This window comes from Berghia stephanieae, chromosome 5, assembly GCF_034508935.2.
Source record: "Berghia stephanieae isolate SIO BIC M18660-M18661 chromosome 5, UCSD_Bste_1.3, whole genome shotgun sequence".
Classification (NCBI taxonomy): domain Eukaryota; kingdom Metazoa; phylum Mollusca; class Gastropoda; order Nudibranchia; family Aeolidiidae; genus Berghia; species Berghia stephanieae.
Window position 1 is genome coordinate 9,793,246 of NC_088364.1, and position 26,892 is coordinate 9,820,137.

General features: G+C 34.5%; 2 protein-coding genes across 5 annotated transcripts in view; one reads left to right on the forward strand and one right to left on the reverse strand.

Moving 5' to 3' along the window:
* Nucleotides 1-846, reverse strand: part of LOC144972381 (regulatory-associated protein of mTOR-like) — a 42,138-nt gene extending 41,292 nt beyond the window's left edge. For 2 of the 4 annotated variants that reach the window (XM_078913512.1, XM_078913510.1), the window contains exon 1: nt 564-846. In XM_078913512.1, coding sequence (XP_078769638.1) covers nt 564-722 — 159 coding nt within the window. In that variant the 5' untranslated portion in view covers nt 723-846. The remainder of the gene's footprint in view (nt 1-563) is intronic. The other 2 variants (XM_078913513.1, XM_078913511.1) reach the window with 1 other exon arrangement.
* Nucleotides 842-25,399, forward strand: LOC144972382 (aconitate hydratase, mitochondrial-like). Its single transcript, XM_078913514.1, has 22 exons — nt 842-930; nt 3,716-3,943; nt 5,750-5,818; nt 6,603-6,682; nt 7,060-7,126; nt 7,645-7,716; nt 8,182-8,301; nt 10,019-10,111; nt 10,956-11,025; nt 11,257-11,345; nt 11,683-11,833; nt 12,312-12,416; nt 13,133-13,224; nt 14,031-14,136; nt 15,004-15,161; nt 18,458-18,716; nt 19,010-19,215; nt 20,386-20,483; nt 20,758-20,851; nt 21,677-21,809; nt 22,640-22,761; nt 23,951-25,399. The coding sequence occupies exons 2-22, from the start codon at nt 3,911-3,913 to the stop codon at nt 24,086-24,088; spliced, it is 2,355 nt and encodes a 784-aa protein (XP_078769640.1). The 5' UTR covers nt 842-930; nt 3,716-3,910; the 3' UTR covers nt 24,089-25,399.
* Nucleotides 25,400-26,892: the final 1,493 nt, after the last annotated feature.

Here is a 26,892-nt window from a genome sequence, read left to right on the forward strand (position 1 = left end):
AAGAAGAAGAAGAAGAAGAAGAAGAAGAAGATTGATGATAGTTAAAACTGTCTGCTCCTATTAAATACAAATGTCAATCAAAAATTATTATTCAGATTCAGACATGTCTCTCTGGTCTGTAGTGACTAGTGCAGTGGATTCGTTTTCATTCAGTTTCAGTTTCAGAACAGAATCAGGGCCAGGGGGCCTTCATTCAGACTGCGTGAGACCAATATTTTAGTCATTTTCCATCCAAATCCAAGTATGTGAACCACGACCAAAAACATCATTATAGTCATTGACAATAATTTCTAAGGGATCTTACTGGAATATGACACTACCAGTGAGTAGGTAAACCCAACACCTCCCCCTATTCCACCAGTTCCTGTCAACAACAAATGTCGACTGTGATGTAACTTCCACTGCAGTCACTACTAACAAGTATGATTATCCATCTCCTTTACAATCACCAGTAAACCACAGGCACAAATACAACATTACGAATTCAACACTTTGTATACTATATAAACGTGTCATTGGCTCAATCATCAACTGAAAATCAAATAAAAATAAGAAATACACACTCGTTCTTTCATTCGCCAGCATTGCAAACACAAGCTTGACCCCTGGATCTTGCCAAAATGACGATTTTCATCACATGCAAGAGGCAGCTGCCAATCTGTTGGTTGTCCTCCATCACCATCAAATTTTCTCTCACCGTCTAAACTATTCTTTGCTGACATTTTTTATAATTAAATCATTGTTTTCGACTGTACATCGTATAAACCACAAAATTAATGCACAAAGCTTCTCTCAGAACCAAAACAAACGCATGGCTTTTCCGCTGTGACAAATTATTTCCGGTTTTCGTTGGATTGGAGTTTGGAGCTGTCTATTTTCGTGGATGCGTTCAGAGACGAAGTTGGAAATCGACGTCGAAAAAAAGCACCCGTGATTCACGTTTGATGATTCAGTCGCGATCGATTAGAATGATATCTAAAGCAAAATATGCTTTCAGTAAAAAACGTGAAAAAATAGTGCCAATATGACATATTATGTGCACTTTTTATATGATGAAAAAAATTTAATCAGGAGAAACACAATACATTTTGACATGCACACTGTATGTTCGCACTGCGCTATTATTTGATTAGATTCTAGTTGCTGTGTTTGACGCAGATAATGCCTGTATCATAATATAATCCTTTTACATAAATCAAGGCTAATGGGTTTTTGTAAACGGGCTACGACAATCAATTACTATCCATTGGATTTGACGTTAATCTATCGCTATGTACTTTACGCCATATCTAACAGACCCAGCTGCCCAACATTGTTTGGTCGATAGAAGGATCATAATTTTTCCAGTCTCACCAGTATAGGGAATCAACCCATTTGTCTCATATGTAGTTGATGACGACGCTCTGTTGTTATCATTCTGAACTATCGGGGGCCCCAATGTCGAGATGCTTGACCATGATACAAAGACGGAACTCACATATTATATTGACTGCCGTTTCCAGTAAATAACCTTATACCTGGCTGTCTTTCACTTATTGTAGATCATGGATTTTTCTCTCGTTGTCTTACTCAAAGATTGACGAGATGCCAACAGTGGGACTCGAATCCTGGTCTCGTGCATAAATTCAACCATTTTATTTTAACTGAAGTATTTGTCTATAATAATAATTAGATTGTCATTGGAGAATAATTTGGAAAAGGATTGAAATAAAATTAAGCAACAAATAATCGTCCGGTGAAATGTCGCTTCATTGACCTACTTCATACCTACCAATGGCAGGCGATTGCTGTGTACCATGACGTAACTATAGTACTCTAGTCGGCCATGCTGTGTACTGATTGATCGAACACTTAGAGAATAGCATCTATTACGTTAACGTCGTGAGGACATCCACGACGTTAATGAAAACGACGCTCTTTCCACGCGTTCGATCAGCTAGAGTTTTACACTCATGTGATTACTCTTGTTATTATTAAATTACAAGTTTAACGCACCATAAAGAAAGACGGATGGTAAATATCTGTAATCCCGTTCATTGGCCTTACCTACATGATAGATAATATTGAAAAGCCCAGTTGATTGAGTAAAGGTACATAGGTAAAGCTCGATCCATTTAAATAGTATGTGTCTTATGTGATTTTCATTAATTTACACAATATGTCACGGTGGCAGTAGCTTCTAATGGTCTCACACTATATTAAATTATTATCAAGGCGACGAATTTGTTGCCGCATTTGTGTATAGTCGCGAACCCGCCCGTTGGCCTCGTCACAGCATAACGAGATGCTCTGCGGTTTCTGGTTTTTGTCCACAATGGGACAAGCGGAAAGTCCCCACCGATGAAGCGGCCGGTTCTCGACCTTAGTCGATTTGCCACCACCCAGTGTTTCTTCTTGCTGGTACAGAATCCTGGCAACTGGCAACTTCTCTCTCTCTCAGTTTCGAGGCATACTTTCTTTGATAGTTCGATTAGGGTGCCTTCCTTTTACTTTGTCGGTATCTCTTCTCTCTCCCATATATCGTTAAAGCTAAAAAGTTTGGACGTTCCTGTGTCTGCCTTGATAGTTTCTGCTGGTTTATCAGGTCCTGCTACCTTCTCATTAGGAAGATGATGGCTTTTCTAATCTGTCCTCTCATTCGGTATCATAATTTATCGGCACACCTGTTTCTACTAATGGTTCACCTGGTAGATCTTCTGGGGTTGGTCGATTGAGTAAACCGTTCAAGTATTGGGTCCGTATCTGTAGTTCTCCCCATGTGCCTCAAGCTGTTCTTGTCATTTACCGGTTTATTGGTCGGCTGAAACTTGTTGGTGGGTTTCTTTGTTATCATATATCAAGATCTCTCAGGTTTTCCGGACTGCAGCATTTTCTTCTTTCTTTGGCGAAGCTGTCTATGTATCTCTTTTGCCTTTCCCGACATTTCCCTTCACTGGCAACAACTGCATATTCTCCTCGCGCCCTTGCCTTTGCTCTTCTTGTTCAGATCAACTTTTAAATAAATAATTTTAAAAAACTAAAAAAACAAAAACAAACTAATTTTTAGTTTCTCAATAGTTTTGGCCGAGATCCAGTCAATGTGGTGTTCTGTTCCTTCCTTGTTTTAGAACCCTCTCAGAATGTGTGGTTCCAGAGTTTTTGGGTTTCTTGCCACTGCCGTCCATGTCTGTGGTACTTTCCTTAAATTGTGCCTATAGTGGTTGGAAGCGATTAGAGAGAACTAATTGGAGAGCTGTATGCTCGCCACTCAAGAGACCCGCATATTGTCGAGTCCGTGTGGTTCTCGCATTTTTATGCTTCTTGATTCTGAGTCTAGCCGAAGTCATAAGGTGGTGGTGGTCAGATGACACGTCTAAAAATAAGAGAAGATAAGGAAAATAACTGATTAAGTTTAAGCAAATAATATATAGATTTTTTTAACGTAATGTCATTTATGTATTGCTAATGATAAGCTCATAGAACACAGCTAACACTATAATCCAAGGCTAGAAGCCATTTACTTTAAAAAAAAAAAATTTAATTAAACAATTAAACGGGAGGAAAAAAAGAAAATGATTTTTTAACAGAATGCCAGATAAGTTGTAAAAGATGCCAAATAATGTATAAAATACTAGGGGTTTAAGTTTAAACATTTTCTGCACAAAAGTTACATACAAGTAGAAATAAAACTAATTTTCTGTCACGTAGCAGTTAAAATTTTACCTTGTCTTCACAGTTTAGGGATGAAAAGGTATTAAAAAACTATGTCATGCCACGTTTTGGAATTTTGGTATTAAAACTTTCAACTGGCAATTATACCTGAGTGTAACTCTTTGATCGCGAAAATGATGAATGTTCGGTGTTGTGAAGTGAAGAGTGGCTTCAGTGACCTCTCTCATATCCATCCATCCCACCGCCTCGCATACAAAGCATGTCAGGATTGTTGAGACCTGCTGCCCGAAAGGTATTGTATTGTTTAGGAATATTACTTTTTCCCAAAAAAGATTTAATCAATCTGTCATATGAAGTGAAAATAACTTTTGATTTAGAAGCAATTCATACATTCCACGTAACTTGCACGGCTGCACGTCCTGCGCGAAGGTCATCGGTCGTCATTTAATTTTTTTTTTTCAGTGGCAATGATGTCGCTTGATCTGCTGTAATTACCAGCCAATATGGAATGGCGTGAACCTACTTATTTTAGTGAGAAACCTACACTAGGATTCAAAATAAACTAAGCAGTTGCTCGGATAAAAGTATGGACATTTCATTAGAGTTAGAGGAGAATTGTTTGTCTTTTTTTAACTTTCCATTTCATCTGTCAATAATTTATGGCTGTCATTATCCCCAGACACAGACACCTGTCTGGGGATAATGAAAATTCGTTATCCCCAGACACCTGTTTTTAAAAAACTCTCTCTCTCTCTCTCTCTCTCTCTCTCTCTCTCTCTCTCTCTCTCTCTCTCTCTCTCTCTCTCTCTCTCTCTCTTAGTCTTAGTTCCTTTCTAGTTTCTAAAAAATTGTCATATTATTCGTCTTCACTCCGATCTCAAAAAGTGTCAAAAAAGAATAAATAATTAAAAAGCAAACAAACAGAAATATTCAGAGAGCGACCAAATGGTCAGATAGAGGAGTAAAAAGCAAACAATTATTTAAAAAAAATAAAAACAATTTTAAAAAATGCATGCTCAGAAATGGAACAAAAGGTCAAACAAAAAGGAGAAAAGAATAGACTCACACAAAAAAAAAAAAGAAAAGAAGACGGAATTTAACCAAAAAAAAAAAAAAAAAAGTGGCGGAACCAGGATTCGAACCCACAACGTCTATTCTGGTAAAACTTCCAGGGCAGACGACTAAAGCATTCGGCCATGACACCCACTTCGAGGTCGACGTATATTGTGTATATGTAGTAACAACTGATTTAATGTTGGTTAATTTTATGTTTTTATCGATATTTTATTAACTTTCCTTATTTCTATGTGCATTTTGGAAATATTCCATATTCTGGAATGTGGATGATTGTTTAAAGGAGCGGAGTTTCAAATATATGTCTGGGGATAACGAATTTTCATTATCCCCAGACAGGTGTCTGGGGATAATCACAGCGATAATTTATACTTATAAATTGAATTTGCGGGTGGTTGGATGGGAGCATCACCCTTGAATCATATACCTATGATGTTCACATGGGTATACGATCCGATAGTGATGTCGTTTCTTCTTCTCTTTACTAGCCTATCCTGTTTCTTTGGTTTGTGATTGTATTTTTGACAGGGGATATTTTTTTTTCTGTAAACCTTCTGCCTGTTTGTTCTTGGTTATTTATAATTTAGCTTATGATATCTTTAGGTTGAGATTTTTGAAAATTGTTGTATTTTTTCCAGTGGGACTTTTGCCCTTTATTCACTGCTAGGAACATGTGGAAAGACTCCAGAAAAATACACACACCCGCCAGGAAATAGTGTTAATTCCAAATTTCTAATGAATTTCAAAAGTCGTGGTGGAAATTAATCATTTTGTCGGAAGGACTTCTATACTGTCACAGCACCTAAAGAGGGATTTTTAAAATTATCAGTAGGAAATCCTTTTTTGACCTCCGTTTTTAGAATGAATCTGCTCAGCTATTACTATTACGGTCTATAAAAGGAAGACAGATTTTATTAAAATTTATTTCCTATTTTATCAAAATAAATTTAAGTTTGTCACAGTAGTATATGTTCATTTGTTTGCCTTGATTTTTTTTTTGAGATTTCTCTTTTGATTATTCCAGGGCTATGACTTGTTCAGCAATGGATCAGCACGCTTTTTACGAACATCAACTATCGCTGCATCCAAAACAGTATGTACAACTTTTATCTTTTATTTATTATTGAAAGTTAAATTTTCATCACTCTCCAAAGGTCAATCAAAAAGTAGCATCTTTGTGTTGTTGTCTTGTCTTGGATGGAAGTAATGAGGCAAAGCCATTGAATCTCTGAGGTCATAAGAATAAACTTGACACAACTATTACTTTGCCATTGACTCCCCCTAATTGCAGATGGTCTGTATCTTGCTCCCTTTTGTTACGTATTCATCAGAGTAGGAGATGCCAAGGTTCATTCCAAATTTCATTAACTGAGTTTGAACAAATCCAGATACATCTGAGTGAAAAGTGTTTGATATCCTACTCTAGAAAAACATGTATTTAAAAATTTGGCCAGAAAATGTGCCTTTCAAATATTAACCGATTTAAATAACCCTCATCTTGGCAAAAACTCGAAAGGTCCCGGGTTGGAGAGTTTTTGTCCAAGTGAGAGTCATTTTAAATTGATAATCGATATTTGGATGAGTTTTCTGGCCAAATTATTAAATACACAATTTTTCAGAATACAGCAGTTAACTGGTTAAGCATAGTCCACTTTGTAGGAGGCTATTGGGCTAGCTGCTGGACTTACATGGACATTTTTGTCTCGACAATATTAGAATAATAAACAACATAACTGACCTACTTAATATTTTGATTGTGTTGCATTGATATAATGGGTAAGGGTCATTATCCTTGCTGTCTGTAATCTTATTGTTTTTAAAATTATTATTTTTTTTATTCGTTTTATATTCATTTTTGCTCTTCTTTGATAACACAGGCCCCCATGAGTCGTTTCGAACCAGACAAAGTAATAGATTATGACAAGATTGAACACAAAGTAAAGATTGTAAAGGAAAGGTAAGCATATATTGCATATATTAAGTTCTCAATGGTGTATCAATAAACAACCCTGTGTTTAACATGATCTGTGATCAATTTTTAACTTATGAAAGTATAACTACAATTCTCAGACTCTGTAAATTTTACTTTTGTAGTGTAACCAAGAAAGGGAATGTAATTGTCAGATTTAGTTGCTAATGCTTTATTATTTCAAAAATGGTGGCATTCTTTGATATTGCCACATTAATTTTTTGTCCATTATTTTTAATTTTAAAAAAATCTTGCTGCCACTTATACTTATTCATATTTGTGTAAATTTGTTATATCAGGGAAGTGACATGACCTTTCGTGAAATAAAAAAAAAATGATAATTTATGTTTGTTATTTTTTCAAAGATTGGGTCGTCCCTTAACTTTATCTGAAAAGATCTTGTATGGTCATTTGGATGACCCCAAAAATCAGGTGAATATTTTTCTTTTTGGTCATATGTCTGATTAAAATATATATATATTTTAATGTAGGGTAAGATTTAGATTTTCATGATTTAAGATTACTCTTCATGCATAAGCCGGTATATGCTGTGCTTTGGTATGACATTGCCTTCGGTCCAAGTTTTGTTCTGGGTGATGCAAAGTTGAGACCTTGGAAAAAGCTCTTTACTCATATTCTCTCTCCCCACTCAGGTGTAAAATTAGCAATTGGCCTTGACAACATTGTTTCTTTCTCAAAATGAATTGTAATATCACTTTACAGGTGTGATGTCTCGTCCTACATGTTAATTGTTGCTGTTGGCTTGGGTCCCCAGTAAAGCATTTTGAGCACTTTTAGTGGATATTGTGATATGTAAAAGCTTAATTTAAAAATAAAACTTGTCTTTGTTTCATTAGTTCCTTTATCGTAAGTCATATTTTTTATACAATTAGAATTAAAAATTTGTGCCATTAATTGAAAATCTATATTTTGTAAAAAATATTTCACAGGACATCGAAAGAGGCAAGAGCTATTTAAAATTGAGACCAGATCGCGTTGCTATGCAGGATGCAACTGCTCAGGTATTGAAATAATAACATAACATTGTGATCTATTGTTGAATTTTTAATATATTTTTTTTCTCAAACATTTTCCTGTTTTTAACAGCAATTTTGTATGCACATGGTAGCATGTCTGAGACTGTTATTGGCCCATTTTAAGGACATTTCCATTTTTTTTATTTTGTTCAAATTTTTGTTCTTTATTTTTTCTTAAAATGTTTTTGTTTTTTTTAAATCATAGTATTCAAGGTCATCATAAGATATCTTTTGGGAGGGATTGGGAACCTTGTAATTTTTTGCTATGTTTATTGTCTTGTCTGGATAGTCACATTTATGAGAGCTTCTATTTCTTCTTTCAAAAAATGTAATGGATAAAGTATAGGGCTCTATGAACTTTGACACAAGTTATCAATTTCTTTGCTGTAAAAAAAACATATCATACAGGAATTCCTTCATTTTTTATTTTTTTTCCTCTTCGATTTGCAGATGGCTATGTTACAATTCATCTCCAGTGGTCTACCCAAGGTAGCTGTGCCTTCCACCATCCACTGTGACCATCTTATTCAAGCCCAGGTTGGAGGAGAACAGGACTTGGAAAGAGCTAAGGTAAGGGCTCTTAATGTCATGGTGCACATGTTGTATGTGAATGTCTATTCAGGTCAAACTATTTCATTTTGTTTGTTTCCATGATAATAATAATAATATATGATATTTATATAGCGCCTTTCCCCATATCTAAGTAAGTAGCCTACTCATGCTCACAGAGTATTCACAAACTAGGATAAGGTTAGTTCTCTCTTAGCTTTAGATGTATGCTTACCTAAGTGTAATGTGGGCTAATTGTAGTTAGAGGTATTGAATGGGTTTCCACGCTCCTATTATAACTGATTAGGCTCTTAAAAGTCTCTGCTATGGCCAGTAACTTTTAGTACGGGCAAAGTGAGAGATAAGGCATGGATTAAACAACAAACCCTGTTATTATCAGGTCCCTGTTATATCCAGACCTGTTTTACAGTGTTCCACTATACATGCTTATTGCACTCATATAACCCAGACCTGTTCAGTTCAGAAAAATTGGACTTTTACAATAATAAAAAAAAAATCATGACGAATTATTTTGAAATTAAACGAAGCCCTGTCCTGAAGTCATTTTAGTAAAAGTATCCCATGCTTTTGATCAGATATAAGAAATATTATAGTTTATTAATTCTCCTAATGAATAGGGCTGAGCTATTTTGAACCAAATTTCTCGTCTTTATTATTCTAATCAAACTGTTCCTCTTCTTTTAATATGGCCCACCATCATCAAAAGGGGTGCTGCAGACTCTTGCAGTAATGTCCAACAATCAACGTAGAGTTCCCTATTTGATGAAGGGCCTACATTATAAATGTTTGATCCGCTGTCAGGTGTGAGGGACTTAAGGCAATGTCTCCTCATGTATACGGCTGATTACATTCAAACTCTCCAACTCTCTCTTCTCTCTCTGTCTCTTCCAACTCTCTTTTTTATTTTCTTTCTCTCTTCGCAAAATCTTTTTTTTTGTTTTGTTAATTTTTATCTTAAATTGTGTTTTTAAAAATGTTTATTGTCTCTTTGCAGCATTAACCTTATCTCACTTTAGATATGACTTTATCTCTGTATCCTTGTCAAATTCATGTATGTTTTTGTAATATGTATAAGAGAAGGTAAGTATTGCATATTTAATGTCGTTATAAATGCTGTAGCTAGATTTTGAGATATTATTAAATACATTTTTGATTTAAGTTATTGTTTGTGTGTGTGTGAGTGTGTGTGTGTGTTGGTCTTTTTTTTTTCCGTTCAAAAATTGTCACCATTTCATAATTAAGTTCTATATTTTTTAAACAGTGCGCTTAACTTTTGGCAATATCATGCCCGATGTTCATAATCATTTAATCATACAAGAAATATAGTGTACAATCACGATTTGAATCTATACCCAGTGTCACGTTTTGTTTGTTTTTTCCCCCTTATCTCTATGTCACTCCCCCCACCCCCAATTTTGGCCCTAGCTGACAGAAATTAGAAGAATAATGTCAGGGAGATTTATCTAACAACATTTATTATTATTATTATTATTATTATTATTATTAAGGTGGGGGGGGCGGGGAGTACAGCTAATATTATATTAAAGTAAGTATTACTGATTTGATTAGAGCTTTCATTTTGTTTGTTTTACTGACCACCTGTTCCTTATGGATGACTGATAACAATTGATTGATCCCTGGTATCAAGCATAATGTACTGATCACATTCACATTTTTTCTTTTTCTTTCCTTTTAAAAAAAAATAAAATAAATTCAGAACTTGAACAAAGAAGTTTATGACTTTCTGGCCACAGCCAGTGCCAAGTATGGAGTTGGATTTTGGAAACCAGGCAGTGGAATCATCCATCAGGTGTGTACCATTGGTATCTCAGGCCTTTGTTTGGTATTTGAATTATACAATACTTTTGATTTATAATTGCCTGCATACATGAATATTTGACATCAGTTTCTTTATTATTCCATTTTTATTTTGACCTCAGAATCGTGATTTCGATCCTCCAAAAATTCTTATCTTAATTTTTCTATGGTACTAATAAGAGACCAAAACTTGTATTAATCCTCAGTATCAAACATTGTTATAAAATAAATTTGCCCTTGTTTTTCTTTCTCTTTTTTTTCATTATTTTATTTATTTATTTATTTATCTCAACAAAGGCAGCCATTTAAATCCTGTTTACGTTTTTGTTTCAATATTGTATGTTCTTCAGCTTTAAAAGAATTGACAGCTAGTTGTCGTTTACGAATCGGAAATATTGTTAAAATATTTGTCTTTCTAAGGCTTTGTGAGTTTCCAGGGATATTTTCATTCTCTCCCACGCTTGCTCTAAAACGGTTGTTTCACTGTAAAGTATTAGCTCCAATAAACTTCAGTGGATCAACTGTGATTTTTTTTTAATGAAATTTTTTGCAGATTCAGATTATATTGTCAAGCATTTTCCATCAGGGTTTTTCAGGATTAATTTTTTATCGTCATGATATCGACCAATCATTTCCCCTTTTTGATAATTTACCATTGATTAACACTGAAATCTATTATGGCAATATCATAAGTGAGTGCTTGCTAAGTTGATACATGATATATTCATCGCAAACTAACTTACCCTTTTTCTGTAATAAAACTGAAAATCTCCAAAGCTGCATGATGTCTTTATTGGTAGCTCACAGTTTAAATAGTTTAATTTTTCATCTTTTAGATCGTGCTGGAAAACTATGGATTTCCTGGTGTCTTGTTGATTGGGACAGACAGTCACACACCCAATGGAGGTGAGAATTGACTCAGAATTCTCAATTTTGTCCTTCTTCATTTATAATTTATCTTTCTGTTGTGTTATAATTCAATCTTAAAGCTTCAGACTTTAAAAATAAGTAAAGCATACATATATCACACATACACATATCATTGAAAATAATCTGAAATTTTTTGAAAGGGTGTGAGGAAACTTAAAACTTGAAAGCTTTTAAAATACTTTGTTGTTGATTTATCCCCTTACACAGGTGGCCTTGGTGGTTTGTGCATTGGAGTTGGAGGTGCAGATGCTGTTGATGTCATGGCAGATATCCCGTGGGAACTGCAATGTCCTAAGGTGGGTCCCTGTGTCTTATACCAATACTCAAAACAATGACTACTCCATCAAATTTAACATGAGGTGCTCATAAGGAATCCATAAAATAAAACCCAAAAGAGCATTCATTTATCACAGCTTATGCATGATTAAATAGACAGTTTACTGTAAAAATTAACTACCTACAGTCAGTTATCTGATCACCCCTGAGACTCTTGAACTCTTCTCATGACTTTGATGTAAGTTCTATCACAGACAGGCTTAAAAACTTAATTGCACTTTAAAACAACTGTTGACATGTGTAGCAATGGATATCAAACTACTAACACCTTGAAATTTTTGGATTGCTATTGTTCAGGTGATTGGTGTAAAATTGACAGGAGAGTTGAGTGGATGGACATCTCCCAAGGATGTCATTCTGAAAGTTGCAGGCATTCTGACTGTCAAGGGAGGCACGGGGGCCATCGTGGAGTATTTTGGTCCAGGTGTAGATTCCATCTCTTGTACTGGTGAGTTGTGATTGTTTTTTTTTCTTACGTCAACACAGACTTTAAGAAAGTTGTGCTTGCTGTTTGCAAAAAATATTACAGATCCAGTCGCTTTCAATTAAAACAAAATATAAGAAATATACATTTTAAATCTTAAAAGGTTTTTTTCTTTTTTTTTTTTTGGGGGGGGGGGTGTTTAAAAAGAAAAAAATGGTATCCTATATGTAGGCAGACGTATGATATTCTCATTGTGAGGATTGATATAAAGTTCAAACTACTTTGAACGAGAAACATTCTTCACAAGTTCAGGGATTAAAAAAACAATTTTTCATTTTTTATTTTAAAAAAAATATTTTTTCTGTATCACTGTATATTGTAAAGGAATTGAAATATATCATGCACTTTTTAAATGTAAGAAATTAAAGAGGAAGAAGGTCTCCTTTTGCGACTTGTGCATACAGATTTTTGTCAAGATTTCCTTTGTTCTTCATTCATGTAGGTATGGGAACCATCTGTAACATGGGTGCTGAGATTGGAGCCACCACCTCAGTATTCCCTTACAACCACCGTATGCAGGATTATCTTCAGGCCACAGGCCGAAATGGTAAATATTTGTTTTGTTTACTTGACTTATTAGACTTAGCACCTTTCACCTCCTTGTCATACGTTTAGGACGCCTTGGTTGCCTCTTCCGTCCTCTGTGTGAGGTCTCTCCAACTTTCAGTCTTCTGCCATAGATCTTAGAGGCAGTGAGTCTTCGGTTGAATCTATTTTATATTTTTGAGGTCCTTGCATAATGCGGTGTGAATTGTCATTATTGGTTGTCCTTTATATTAACTTAATGAATTATACATATTATTTTATTATTATTTTTTAGTTTTAAAATTTTTTTTTTTTCTTCTAGTTCTAGTTACTTTTCAATTGTCTCTTCCTGAATAAACCCTTTTGACCCTTGGTATTGTGTCTGTGTGAGGCTCGTTTATTCATTTTTTTGTCCTACACGAGTCCAGCTAAAATGAGTGTACGAAATATAGGTAATAATTTGCTTTGGTTGCAAATGACTGGCCAGGAAAATTTAAATTGTGAAGTGGACTGGAAAATTTACATACCTCGAAAATGCAATATTTAGAATGCTTTTGTATTAAATATCTATTAATATCTGAATAAATTTCAGTCAAGACTAGGTAGAGGATTTTTTTTTTAAATATGGTCATTTCAATGGTTACAAGTATGTTGCTTCTAGTCTTGTTTTTGGCCTTTCTCATCAGGAAAAAGAAAATGTATTATTTTGTCATCCACTCAAATTTGATTTTCTTTCAGGTATTGCTAGTCTTGCCAATGAATACAAAGGACTCCTGTCATCAGACCCTAACGCACATTATGACCAACTTATTGAGATCAACCTTAGCGAGGTATGAAACAATTTATTTTTATTGAAAATCTATGAATATGCATAAATAAAACAAGGGAGGATTAGAAGGTCAACATATATTGACACTGGCAGTCAGAAGTAGGCTCTATAAACACATTCTGATTCTCTTATGCTGTCTAGAACAATGTTCTTGCTCATGGATAAAGTTCTAATTTTTTAAAACAAAAAGATGAACATGAAGGACGAGATTGGGGTTGAGATGGTCATATTGAAGCTCCTAAGTATTCACTGTACAGTGCAGGAAAAAAAAAGGAAAATGTATTGCTATATTTGATTCTTTGGTCATTTATAGACTGGGTTAGATATAACTGGAATTGGACATCTTATCTTATCCTCTTCACCAAGAGTCAGTGAAGTGACTCTAGTGTCATTGTTGCCTCTCTGTTACTGCTTTCTTTTGACGCAGTTAAATCTCACCTTACCAATGGCAAGAAAATTGTTGCAGTTGATAACGTTGCTGCCAGTGTCTTATTCAGTTTCATTTGTCCATCAAAAAATTTGAAGATAATTTTTTTAATGAAGTTATTTAAACTTAACACTTTTTATTTTATTATCATTTTTTTAAATTTCTCATTAAACACTCATCTGCTTTTGAGTCCCATTTTTTTATTTGAAGGCTTGGACATTTATGTAGTAATGCTCGTGCTAAAGAGTTAGCTGCAAGGCAATAATAGGATGCATTTGTATGTACATTTTACATTTTTTCAAGTTGAATAGGGGTGATTTATTATGGATTGTTTTTTAAATTTACTATAAATGTTATCTGATTCCCTTTATTTACCCCAGTTGGAACCCCACGTAAATGGTCCTTTCACCCCAGATCTGGCCCACCCCATCAGCCAATTGGGAAAGACGGCCAAGGAGAAAGGTTGGCCAATGGATATTAGAGTTGGTATGTGAATATTGAAATGTTATTATAATAAAGTCAATTTAAGTAACTGTAGTCTTTGAAAAGATTATTTTTAAAAGATAACGGATAGGCATTCTTATAACTCGTTTTGTTCCAACTTGATTTTATTAAATCTTCTAATTTTTCTTAAAATTTTGGAGATAATTTGCAAAATCAATGGATGATTTAGGTTTAAACTCAATTTCTTTATCCCAAATCCACTAGATTCAGTCAACACTTGATGGGAGGGAGTGGTAGTTTACAGGGACATAAAGTGACAATTTTTACCAATTTTAGCACCAAATATCAAACTTTTTACTTTTTTGATACTTCAAACACAAACATTCAATTTATGCCAGTGTCCCATTTGCTGGATTGTGTGGACTTGCTTTCTGTCTTTGTCTTGGAATAAAATTACTTGGTTTTGTCCTGGCCCTGGCTGAGAGGGAAACAGTCAAATGTATAGTTTTGGGAGAAGATATTTTTTGTCTTGTAAATCATCTCTCTGTTATGCACTGTATTATGTTTTGTTTATATATTATATATTATTTGTAAACATATGAGTGTATTCCTCTTAGTGGGGACCTGTGCTTGTCTGGATGAGGTGATCTCAAACTAAGTACTTTGATAGTGTGCTCTTGGAATCTATATCTGTTCCCTATTTTAACCAATTCCCCTTTGTCTTACCTTTTCTTTTAATTGAAATTCTACAACTTTTTACTTTCCCATTGTCTTCCTTTTTACTGGCGCTGATATGACCCGAATGAAATGTGTTGCAAGCGCCGTAAAACCCTTTAAAAAAACAAACAACTCAGGATTTTTCGATTTATAAGCTGGCAGGTCTGATGAATAATGTGTTTTTCCTTCCAGGACTGATCGGCAGCTGCACCAATAGCAGCTACGAGGACATGGGACGCTCTGTGTCAGTGGCCAAGCAAGCTTTAGATAATGGTGTCAAAGCCAAGGCTGCCTTTACCATCACCCCAGGGTCTGAACAGATCAGAGCCACCATTGAGAGGGATGGCATGGTGAGTCAGAGCTGCTAGGTTATTATATTGGGGAAATTCCATGAAAATGTCAACCGAAGGGGTGTTTTACAAATTCTTAAGAACATATTAAAATTTGGTACCAACTTGTTGGAAAATCATTCAGGATTATGAATATAAGGATATTTCGTGCATATTTGTGGTACAGGATGCTTATTATAGCTTTATGTAAGGGTATCCCCTATTTGAAGAACGAAAAGCATATTTTCTCAATATTATAAATCTTGCAACTTTTACAAAATTCTTGCCACCTTTGCTGTTGTTTATTGATATTAAAACAATTATAAGTATCAGGAACCTATATAAACATTCAAATTTACGATTTTAATGAAATGTTGTCCTCATCGGTCGTTTTAATGACATTGGGAAATTGTATGTCAGTCCGTTACCATTAAAACAGTATTTTTTCATCTACGAAAGATGTGATTGTTGTACAGACTCACTATTTCAGATTTTCTGTTCTTACATGAATGGCTTTAGCACTGTAAGATAATTTTTCAAGAAATTTATCATTTAAGGTACTTTTGTTGGGTAACAGACTGACATTTTTGAGGGTAACGGACTGACAGTAACAGACTAATTCCATTTTAATTCAAAGACAATATATAAAAGTTATTTTTTAAGTCTCAAGAGTAATGTCCACTCCAATGTGTTTCAACTGATCAGGCAGCCATTTTATAAACCTTGGATCATAAAATTTCAAACACTGGCCTTCAACATCAAGCCTGCTATTTTGCAATAGGTAAGTTGAATCTTTTAAAGCTTGTGAATCTTTTGATCACTTTAAGATTTTTGCTATGTTTGAATTGAGGGAAAAACACTGTTTATTGTTCTATAATGTCCTTATGACAATGGAGCCAGTAGCAGTCTTCTGTTAAAGGGGCAAGAAGCCCTGGGAGAAAAAAAAAAAAAAGAAATCAAACATTTAAATTAATGTGAAAAACTTTTGAGTCACTGAGGCTTTAAATGTAGTGGGTCAGCAAGCTGTTTAGCTGTGTATAATGTCAATATTCTAGTTGTTACAAAGTAATGTGATACAAGTTAGAAATGAGTTTTATTTTCTTAGTTTTGCTGTATTATTTTTAAGAAAACAAGATTTGCTTTTTATTTTTATTCCGATTTGACTTTCTTAGCTTATGATGTAATTTCGCTCAATTTTCTTTATTCACAGGTTCAAGATGCCTACTCTATCCATGGTTCAAATTATCAAGAAAGACTGAAAACTGATGGGCATTACATTGTTTAGTAAAAAGATAGGCAACAAAAGCAGGAGTCTCAAAGAAAACTTGAAAGTGATTGTAAAGGACGCTTAAAAGAAATAACGGGATTTTTCAAGCAAAATGGAAAAAAAAAGAGAAAAGCCGATCAATCTACAACTCCACAAGAAAGTAAACCAAGCACACCTAAGTCCACATCTGCCTCACATTTCAGCACAGGAAAGTAAAATACTGAATTCAACATTGAGTGTCTACAATCCTTCCAAAAAATTTAAAAAAAATTAAACTATGCCTGTACTGCTAAGGGCATCCAATCCATCAACCAATGGTTTTTTAAATATTTTAATCATGGAAATGTGCTTTCAAGATGAAATAAAACAATTTGATCGAAAATTACTATATGGACAAGAAGTACTCTTGGCGAGCACCAAGGGAAAAAGATTTCATAATTGTGAGAGATGACAAAAGCGAAAGGACGAAAATTCAAAAAAGTTTCCTGTAAAAAACCCTGAAAAAGAGGTTGTCGATTGTCAGTGAATTTCATCCAGGAATCAAAATTGGCTTGAGTTTATTTTGCTCCCTCAGAACCTCAGAATGTACTTCTAAGAGAAATCCCACAATCTGCATAGGAAAATTGTAACAATCAAGGATGAAATGGTCCAAATGAAATTTTTGAAGATCTTTCTCAGATCTTATAACTGGCTTCCTGGTCAAGTGCAGATGAGGAAGAGATTGACTGCCAATACTATCGACCAGTTTGCAGTGACGGTCATGGCCTATTGACAATTCCTAAGCTTGAGGAATCAAGATGAAATACAGAATAATAATTAAGCTTCAAGAATAAGTACCAAAAGAATGTTAAACCTTCCCCAGTTTTTAAGTCCTTTCTTATCTACCTTTTTTTTTCTTTTGATAATCTAATTTCATAGTTGAAATAAAGTTCCCGTTTGACTGTGACAGAATAGATTTCATTTCATGAATCATTATTTCATTATTTAATTTTTTCAAAAGCAAAGTTGGGATTGAGGTAATCAGATGTCACCCATCGAGTTACTCATCATGCCCAATGTAGCTTGACATCCATATAAGGAAGAGTATTGGTTTGATTATTCACACTGGGTATTCAGTGTTGCTCATAATTACATAATTTGTTCTTTGCTCTGGATTGTATGTAGTAACCGTTATTCGAAGTAATAAAATTCAGAGGTGTCAGTCCGTTACCATCCATTTGTCAGTCCGTTACCGACACTTTTTCAAAGACTGCAGATTCAAATTTTGGACAATCTTTTAAATATTGCTAGTGGGTTGTAGAACAACATCTCGTGGTTACTATAAAAGAACTTATTTGTTACTGGAAGGTTTAACTTCAGAAAGTTTGATCCATCTACATATAAAATTGAAAAAGATGGATTTTCTGATGTCAGTCCGTTACCAACATTATAATGTCAAAAAAATTCAAGTTGATAAAGATTCATCTTTATCCTTTTGATATATGATAAGGGCGGACATGATACATGTCCATGGGAAATATTAGCTCCATACAATAAATACATTGCATTTCAGAGCACGAAATGTATGCATTTTTGGTCTGATTTGTCAGTCCGTTACCCGTGGAATTTCCCATTGGATGGTTTATTCCAATGGCTTTTGTCATTGCCAGCTCTCATTCATTCATATTTCATTTTGCAGTCAGTCGTCATTGCCATCATTTCTTTTTGCTGTAATAATAGACATAATTCTATGAAACCAGAATCTTTTTAGTTTGTTTTATTAGCTACAATGCCTACCCTGCCACCACAAGAGAAGCAGGATGGGATTGATAAGGGCTTAATTCTATATTGTAGTAGATTGCACAGGATCTCCTCCACCTTTCCTTAAGTTGCATCGATTTTAGCTTGTAAGATATTTTTTGTTGGATAAAATCAAATATAAAACCTAGACAACAATCCAACATTTTACCTTCGGGTAGAAATTGAAATGGTATTTTTTTATCAGAGATGATTATACAGTGTTGCCTTTTGAAATTTTGTTATATACACAATACTTTCTACATTTTCCCAGGCTAAGGTTCTTCGTGATATTGGAGGAGTGGTTTTAGCCAATGCTTGTGGTCCTTGCATCGGCCAATGGGATCGACAGGACGTGAAAAAGGGAGAGAAGAACACGATTGTGTCCTCTTACAACAGAAACTTCACCGGACGTAATGATGCCAACCCAGCCACACACGCCTTTGTTACCTCCCCTGAGCTGGTGACAGCACTGGCTATTGCTGGTGACCTGAACTTCAATCCCCTCACAGATGAACTCACTGGTGCTGATGGTAAGTTGCTCTTGATTATGCTGCAATGTAATTTTAAGTATGAATTTTTCTTACACTCTGGATATTTATTGTGATGCAGTTAAATACAATTTGTTCAAAGACAACGGTTGTGGATATATAATATGAAATGAGAATCTCAGAAATCTGTAAATTTGATATAATGAATTGATTAGTATATGAATTTTAACATTTCAGAACCTTGAATATTATGGAAGTAAACTTATGTATACATTAAAATACGAATTTGCTAGTGCAACAGAATTTTCATCCAAACTTAATCATGATTTCATCAGGTAAAAAGTTCAAACTCGAAAGCCCAAGCGGAGATGAGCTGCCCACCAAAGGTTTTGACCCTGGAGAGGATACGTACCAAGAACCCCCAGCTGACAGCAGCTCTGTGAAAGTAAATGTTGCACCAGACAGTCAGAGGCTTCAGCTTCTCTCTCCATTTGACAAATGGAACGGGAAAGACTTGGAAGATATGGTTGTGCTCATCAAGGTACAAGACATTTCTTATCTGACGACATCAATATGTAGGGTTTTCCCCCCAAATTTTTTATTTATTTTTTTTTTTTTCTCTTCTCTCATTGTTTCTTTTTAAAATTTTAAAAAACCTCTCTTTCTGTTTAAAATTTTTCTGTGACTTGCCTAACTGAATCTCACAATTCTAGATAAATAGCTGATTCTTTATTATATTTACTTATTTAATTTGATTTGTATTACTAATATCACTACTATTCCTTCTCTTCCTCCTCCTTCTACTTTTACCACTACTTTTGCCACTGCTGCTGCTTTTACCACTGCTACTACTACAGCTACTTACAGGCTTGGAAATAATCTTTCCCAGCGGGTGGTTGGATGGGAGCATCACCCTTGAATCATATACCTATGATGTTCGCATGGGTGTACGATCCGATAGTGATGCCGTTTCTTCTTCTCTTTACTAGCCTATCCTGCTTCTTTGGTTTGTGATTGTATTTTTGACAGGTGATATTTTTTTCTGTAAATCTTCTGCCTGTTTGTTCTTGGTTATTTATAATTTAGCTTATGATATCTTTAGGTTGAGATTTTGATTTACATTTGTACTATTTTTGTTAGATTGCTTTTTTTTTTTTTGTTTCAGCGGTCTCTCATATAACCTCAATTGTGTTGGAAGAGACCTAAAGCAACAAACAAACAAAAAAAAAAAAAATCTTTCCCAAAATTGTCTATGTTTTTTTTTAACCATCGGTTACCTCAACAGACGTTAAATTCATTTTAAAAACTGCACCCTTCCAACAGACGTTGTCATGTATAGTATAGTCAGCAGGGTGAAATATGAAAATGTTATTTATGATTGTGCGGCTAAGTGGTCTAGTGGTATGACACTCGCTTTCAGTTCGAGCCTCGCGTTCGGCGCATAGTTGAGTCCTTGGAGAAGGCTCTTTACTCACATTCTCTCACCGTACTCAGGTGTAAAACGAGTACCTGGCTGTTAACAGCGTTGTCTTTGTCCAAACAAAAATTTGTAATATCGCCTAACAGGCGTCATGTCCCATTCTAAATGTTACGTGTTGCTGTTGGCCAGGGATCCCTTGTAAAGCGCTTTGAGCACGTTTAGTGGATATTGCGCTATATAAAAGCTCACGTTTTTTTTTTATTATGTAAATGTTCATATTTTATCCTGTAGGCGAAGGGTAAATGTACCACTGATCACATCAGTGCTGCTGGTCAATGGTTGAAGTACAGAGGACATCTAGACAACATCTCCAACAACTTGCTCATTGGGTAAGGAAGAATTCATTTTACTTATTTCTATTTGGTGCATTTAAACTATTTGATTTCTGTCCCAGCCCCTGTAACTGCCAGTACTATATATGGTTATGAAAATAAAAACATATCATTTTCAACTAAAGAATTTAACTGCAACACAATTTATTTATTATTATTTTTTTATAGCAGAGCAGCATTTCAATTTCTCCTCCAGTGTAAAAGGTGTGGTGTCAATTGATATTTAGAACTTCGTCATTCATTTTATAATTCATATTTTTCTACCATCCAGAGCAGTGAATATTGAAAATGGTGAAATGAATAAAGTAACCAACCAACTCACTGGAGAGACTGGCTCTGTCCCAGATACAGCTAGAGATTACAAGGTATGTCAATATAAGGCTTTTGGGATTTTTGATGATGAAGTGATAGTCACTGGCCTTTGAATGGAAAGGCAGACTTGCCAACTTTTTTTGCTTTTGGTAGAATCTTTACCATTTTAAAATTACTTTTCTGCCAACTTAATTCAAATTGTTTTAGCTGGATCGTTGTTAAAAAAAAAAATTGAATACCTAAAGATTTCAAAGTTGTATAGTGAGTTTGAAATAGGAGCAATTATCATCAATAAAACTGGATTGACTTATATATGACATTGGCATTTTAGATTTACTAATACATTTAGGGGTAAAGTACAGTTTTAAAGGGTGATACTTTAATAACATTTTGTTATTAATCTATGACATCCGTAAACAGAAGCCCAAATTCCAATTTCTATAGGTTCTGGTTCCACTCTTGACAATCTGATTGTCGAGTTTGGGAAGTGCAAGATACTGTGGGTTTTTTTCGTCTTTGAAGTTTTAAAGCCTTTGTTCCTTATAATCCTGCCAAATTGATGCACCATAATGTAACATTTTGATGATCCATAATTTTAAATATTTTTCCTTCCCAAGTCATTGCACATTGAAGTCTTTTACAAAACACCATTGCTGAGAAAAGCATTGCTGTTGTTGATGCCAGGTAATAGAACTTGAACCCTGTGGGGAAAAGGGTTAAAGCAATCAATCTGTACTGTAAATAAATTTGCTTCCTTATTTAAATTGAATTTCGCATTGTGACTGTATTCTGATCTAGTGGTAAGCCTTACACCAATTTATTGTATTATTATTATTATTATTATTTTTATTATTATTATTATTATATTGTCTTTGTAGGCCAAGAAAACAGGATGGGTTGTGGTTGGAGATGATAACTACGGTGAGGGAAGCAGCAGAGAACATGCTGCCCTAGAGCCAAGACATTTAGGAGGAAGGGCCATCATCGTCAAGAGTTTTGCCCGTATTCATGGTGAGAATTAAGTTTTGATCATGGATAATCTTTAGTTGTTTCTCTATGGGTTGGAAAGTGAGAAAGTTGCAAATTTATAATTAGAACTGAAGATAAAATACATAGATACAATGAATCATTTTATCAGAAAGACATGCATTATTTAATAACATTTGTGTTAAATTATTCTCTGTTTTAATCCTTTGTCTAGTCTTCTTGGTCTCCACTAACTAAAATTTATAGGCCTTTTCAATGTCCTTAACATTTACCTACAAGTGTCTCATTTTTTCCCTTTCACTTTGTGCTGTTACTGCTGTTATCCGCAAATCTTTTATTTCGCTTTTATATGTTAGTTTCAGTGCTGAGTAGGGAATCATAATATACAAAATTACATCAAATAATATTTTCACAGAGATCATTGCCTTTCCTTCCCTCCTACATGATACATAACTTATCTGATGTCACAGCTTCATTTGCCTCTACTGTCTTACTTGTTTTGTACCTCTTACAAGCCATGAATCACATCACTTCTTTCTTGACTATCAGAAAAGGGGGAAGGAAGGATCCATTCACAATTACACATTTCAAGTACCTGCTTGTTTTGAACTAGAGAATTTGTATTTAACTCGCTCAACGTGGAGTTTTCCTGCTGTGATTTTCACTTATTATGGATTCCTCTTTGATATTGATCTATGTTGAATGTTGCCAGTAATTGGATGGGTACAGTGATTGTCAACAATGTTGAGGATGGTGACTCAGTGGGTGGGAACATGCAAAATAAATGTTTGTTATTGATTTTTAAGTATTTGTGGTGGTAATGAAATAAATCTGTTTGCTATCTCTGATAACAGAAACCAACCTGAAGAAACAAGGCATGCTTCCCCTGACCTTCTCCGACCCGTCGGATTATGACAAGATCCAGCCTGATGACAGAGTCTCTCTTGTTGGACTTAACCAACTCAGTCCTGGAAAGGTAAGGATGCAATCAATGCTGAATGGTTGCCAAGCTCTGTCTTGGTGACTTTGTCAGCAAATAGAAATTGTAGATATATGGTTTTGTGCTGTGTCTTCTATCCCAATATTCCAACTTGCTTTCTGTCTTTGTCTTAGAATGAGATTACTTGGTTTTGTCCTGGCCCTGGCCTGAGTCCTAGCTGGGAGGGAAACAGTCAAATGCATAGTTATTGTTTTGGGAGATGATATTTTAATGTATAATGTAAGCATTTGAGTGTATTCCTCTTAGTTGGATTTTGTGCTTGTGTCCGGATGAGACTTAAAGGTGATCTCAAATTAAGTACATTGATGGTTTGCCCTTGGAATCTGCATCTGATCCCTATTTGTTCCCGGTTCCCAGTTCCCCTTTGTCTTCCTTTCTCTTGGGTGCTTTAATTGTAATTCTAGAACTTTTTACTATCCCATTTTCTTCCTTTTTACTGCCGCTGATATAACCTAAATGTGTTGCAAGCACCGTAAAACCCTTAAAAACAAACAAAACAAATATATGGTATTATTTAGCTTTTCTTTGCAAGATTCTTTTTTGTTGGGAATAAGATAAGCTGACTTAGAACTCATTTTCACTTTTTTAACTCTCTCAAGTTCACCCTCATTGAAAATCGAACAAATTTGTTCGATTTTCCATGCATATGAACTCGAGAGAGTTAAAGACGTTTATGTTGTGGTATTGGGATAAATACACTTTAAAAAATATTTTGTTATAAATAAGAGATAATACCCTATCCTCGGCAATGTACTTCATGTCAACTTATTTGAGACTAGTAAAAGACTCCTCATTTATTTAATCAGGAAATTTATTTTCATAAGAAAAAATTTAATTGGTTATAAATTGGCCGAAGGGACATGGTTTGACAAAAATTCAGTGTTGTTGTCTCTTCTTAAAATACCAGTCTGTTTATGATCATTGTATGTCGGATTTCTGATCTGATGTCATGGGTGAGTTAAGAAAAAAATGAAAGTTTTAGCAGGAAAAGGATGAATTCGAGGAAGACATCCTTTGATAATTAAGGAAATTTTATTCAAAATGCTGCATTCTGGGCATAATCCATATGAGCATATCCTCAATGTCTGGCAACTCAATTCACATAAGAACTAGCAGAAAATTATCATCTTTGGATATATAACTATTTAAATGTTTGTTGTTTCAGCCCGTGGAATGCCATTTAAAACACAAGGATGGCAAAGTTGACAAAATTAACCTGAAACACACGATGAACGAAGGCCAGATTGCCTGGTTCAAGGCTGGAAGTGCTCTCAACCACATGGCCCAGAATCCCAAGAAATAGACCACTTTTATGTCACCCGTCCCCAAAATTCCCGTCACAGAAATAGTTTTCTTGTCAAAAATTATGTATTGATTCTATGATAAATTACTTACTTAGACTTGATTAAATGTTATGTATAAAGGATATAGCCATTGTAAAGGTGATAGAATATCATGATGAAATCAAAATGGAAAATTTGGAGTTACTTTTAAATTTGTAACAATATTATTTAGTTGTCACAAAGAAAAAAGAAAAGAAAGTATTTCGAGTTTCAAGAGATTTAAAGATTGTCCATTTGAATGGGATATCAATGACTGATATATTATTATAGTAGTAAAGATTGTCCATTTGAATGGAATGTCAATGACTGATATATTATTATAGTAGAAAGCGATTGTCCATTTGAATGGAATGTCAATGACTGATATATTATTATAGTAGTAAAGATTGTCCATTTGAATGGAATGTCAATGACTGATATATTATTATAGTAGAAAGCGATTGTCCATTTGAATGGAATGTCAATGACTGATATATTATTATAGTAGAAAGCACTACTAATTTTTCAGTTGTAATTTGCTACCATGAGTTGAACAGTGACTAGAAGTTCTATGAACGGAATGGATTTATGTCAGTTATATTTTATATATCCATTTTTACTAATCAATGTATGGAAAGAAGTTATATTTTAACAACCTTGTTGATGATTGTTATTTTTATATAACACTTATAAACAGTTCATTTTAATCTTTTGATCTATTTACAATGCGTCATTGTTTGAACTTTAATAAAGGGTGCTTCCATGTTTCCCACTCCCATCGTCTTTATTAAATACTCTCTGTTTAAGTAAAGATTACTTTTCAATGGCTTCATATTAATAGATGAATATGAAAATATCATAATTACTGAGAGATTTCTGATTTTAACTTGTCAGGTAGAATTAGTATTTTAAGCTATCTTTTAATAAATGGTTTGATAGATAATTATTTTAGTTATTTCCTTTATTTTTTAAAACCTTTAATTCAAGTTTTACTCAATACTTACCAAGAAACATGCTTTAAGTTTTATTTTGTTTTGTACTTAGTCTGTACATATGATAATGCACATCAAACCAATGATTATTATTGTTTTGTTTTTGTAGTACAGTGAATGAAAGATTGAACGAATGGATCTGATCCGAGACAGCTGGGATATTATTATTCAAGCTTTATTGTCATATTGTTTTTTTACCGAGTCATCATCACTGGAGAATAAATGGTCCAATTTGGATGTATCATCTTTTATGTCAGCTTTCTCAGATCTCTGAATAAATTCACTGTGATAACATCAAAAGCTGTGTTTAACATTTTGGATTATTTGATAAAAATAATGATAAACGCGCGGGTGGTTGGATGGGAGCATCACCCTTGAATCATATACCTATGATGTTCGCATGGGTATACGATCCGATAGTGATGTCGTTTCTTCTTCTCTTTACTAGCCTATCCTGCTTCTTTGGTTTGTGATTGTATTTTTGACAGGGGATATTTTTTTTCTGTAAATCTTCTGCCTGTTTGTTCTTGGTTATTTATAATTTAGCTTATGATATGTTTAGGTTATGATTTTGATTTACATTTGTACTATTTTTGTTAGATTGCTTGTTTTTTTGTTTCAGCGGTCTCTCATATAACCTCAATTGTGTTGGAAGAGACCTAAAGCAACAAACAAACAAAAAAAAATGATAAACGCTCCGACTGCTGATAGTGTCTCTTCCATCCCCTATTTCTGTTGTTGGGAAGGGGGCTTTTCCACCTCCCAGGGTGGGTGGAGAGGTCACATTCACAAGAGCTAATCTTCTATCCCCTTTTATTTGTTTTCCTTTCATGTTGCTCTCTTCTGTATTGACAAATTTCTTTTTTTTATTTTTTATCCTTGACCTGGCAGGGATCCTTAGTTGAGAGGGAGGCAGTTATACTTGCTGGGTTTATTTTTGGAGAAATTATATTTTTATCCTTGTAAACATCTCTTTGTTACGTATGACTTACAATTGTTTTGAATATATTGTACTGTGTAAAGATTTGAGTGAGTTCTTCCTAAAGGACGGGACTTTTCACTGATGTCAAAATAAGCACATTAATACATTGCTCATGGAATCTTCTGTTCCCTTTTTGAATCAGTCCCCTTTGTCTTATTTTATCTTTGGTGCTTTTAACTTCAGATCTTCAACTTTTCCCCAATCACCTCACTTTATAATCTGGGTGGGGTTCCTGACCTCCCATAGTGGGCAGGGAGGTACTTGCTGTGTCTTCTATACCCCTATATCTGTTTTCCAATTTTCTGTCTTTGTCTTGGAATGAGATTACTTTGTCTTTTTCTGACCCTGGCTGGAGTTCTTGGCTGAGAGGGAAACAATCGAATGTATTAATAGTTATAGTTTTGGGAGATATTTTTTTAATTGTAAATCATCTCTGTTATGTACTGTTACATATGATTTGTAAACATTTGAGTGTATTCTTCTTGGTGGGATCTTGTGCTGGTGTCTGGGTGAGACTTTTAGGTGATCTCAAACTAAACTAAGTACACTGATAGTGATAGTGTGATCTTGGAATCTACATCTGTTTCCCAACTTGGAACTAATTCTCCTTTGTCTTATTTTTTCTTGGCTACTTTGATTGTAATTCTATCACATTTTCTTCCCTTTTACTGGCGCTGATATGACCTCAATGTAACGCAAGCGCTATAAAACCCTTAAAAACAAACAATCACTTTATACTGGTACTAAAATTACCTTAAAATGTTGTAAGGGCCGTAAATCCCCTAAAGACGGAATATTTCTCTATTGTCCT

Bases quoted from the DNA above. Each gene is read 5' to 3' on its own strand.
- LOC144972382 (XM_078913514.1), top strand. From the start codon at position 3,911: ATGTCAGGATTGTTGAGACCTGCTGCCCGAAAG. The intron at 7,717-8,181 runs GTATTGAAATAA...TTCGATTTGCAG, and splicing joins TGCAGGATGCAACTGCTCAG to ATGGCTATGTTACAATTCAT. The intron at 13,225-14,030 runs GTATGAAACAAT...TATTTACCCCAG, and splicing joins TTGAGATCAACCTTAGCGAG to TTGGAACCCCACGTAAATGG.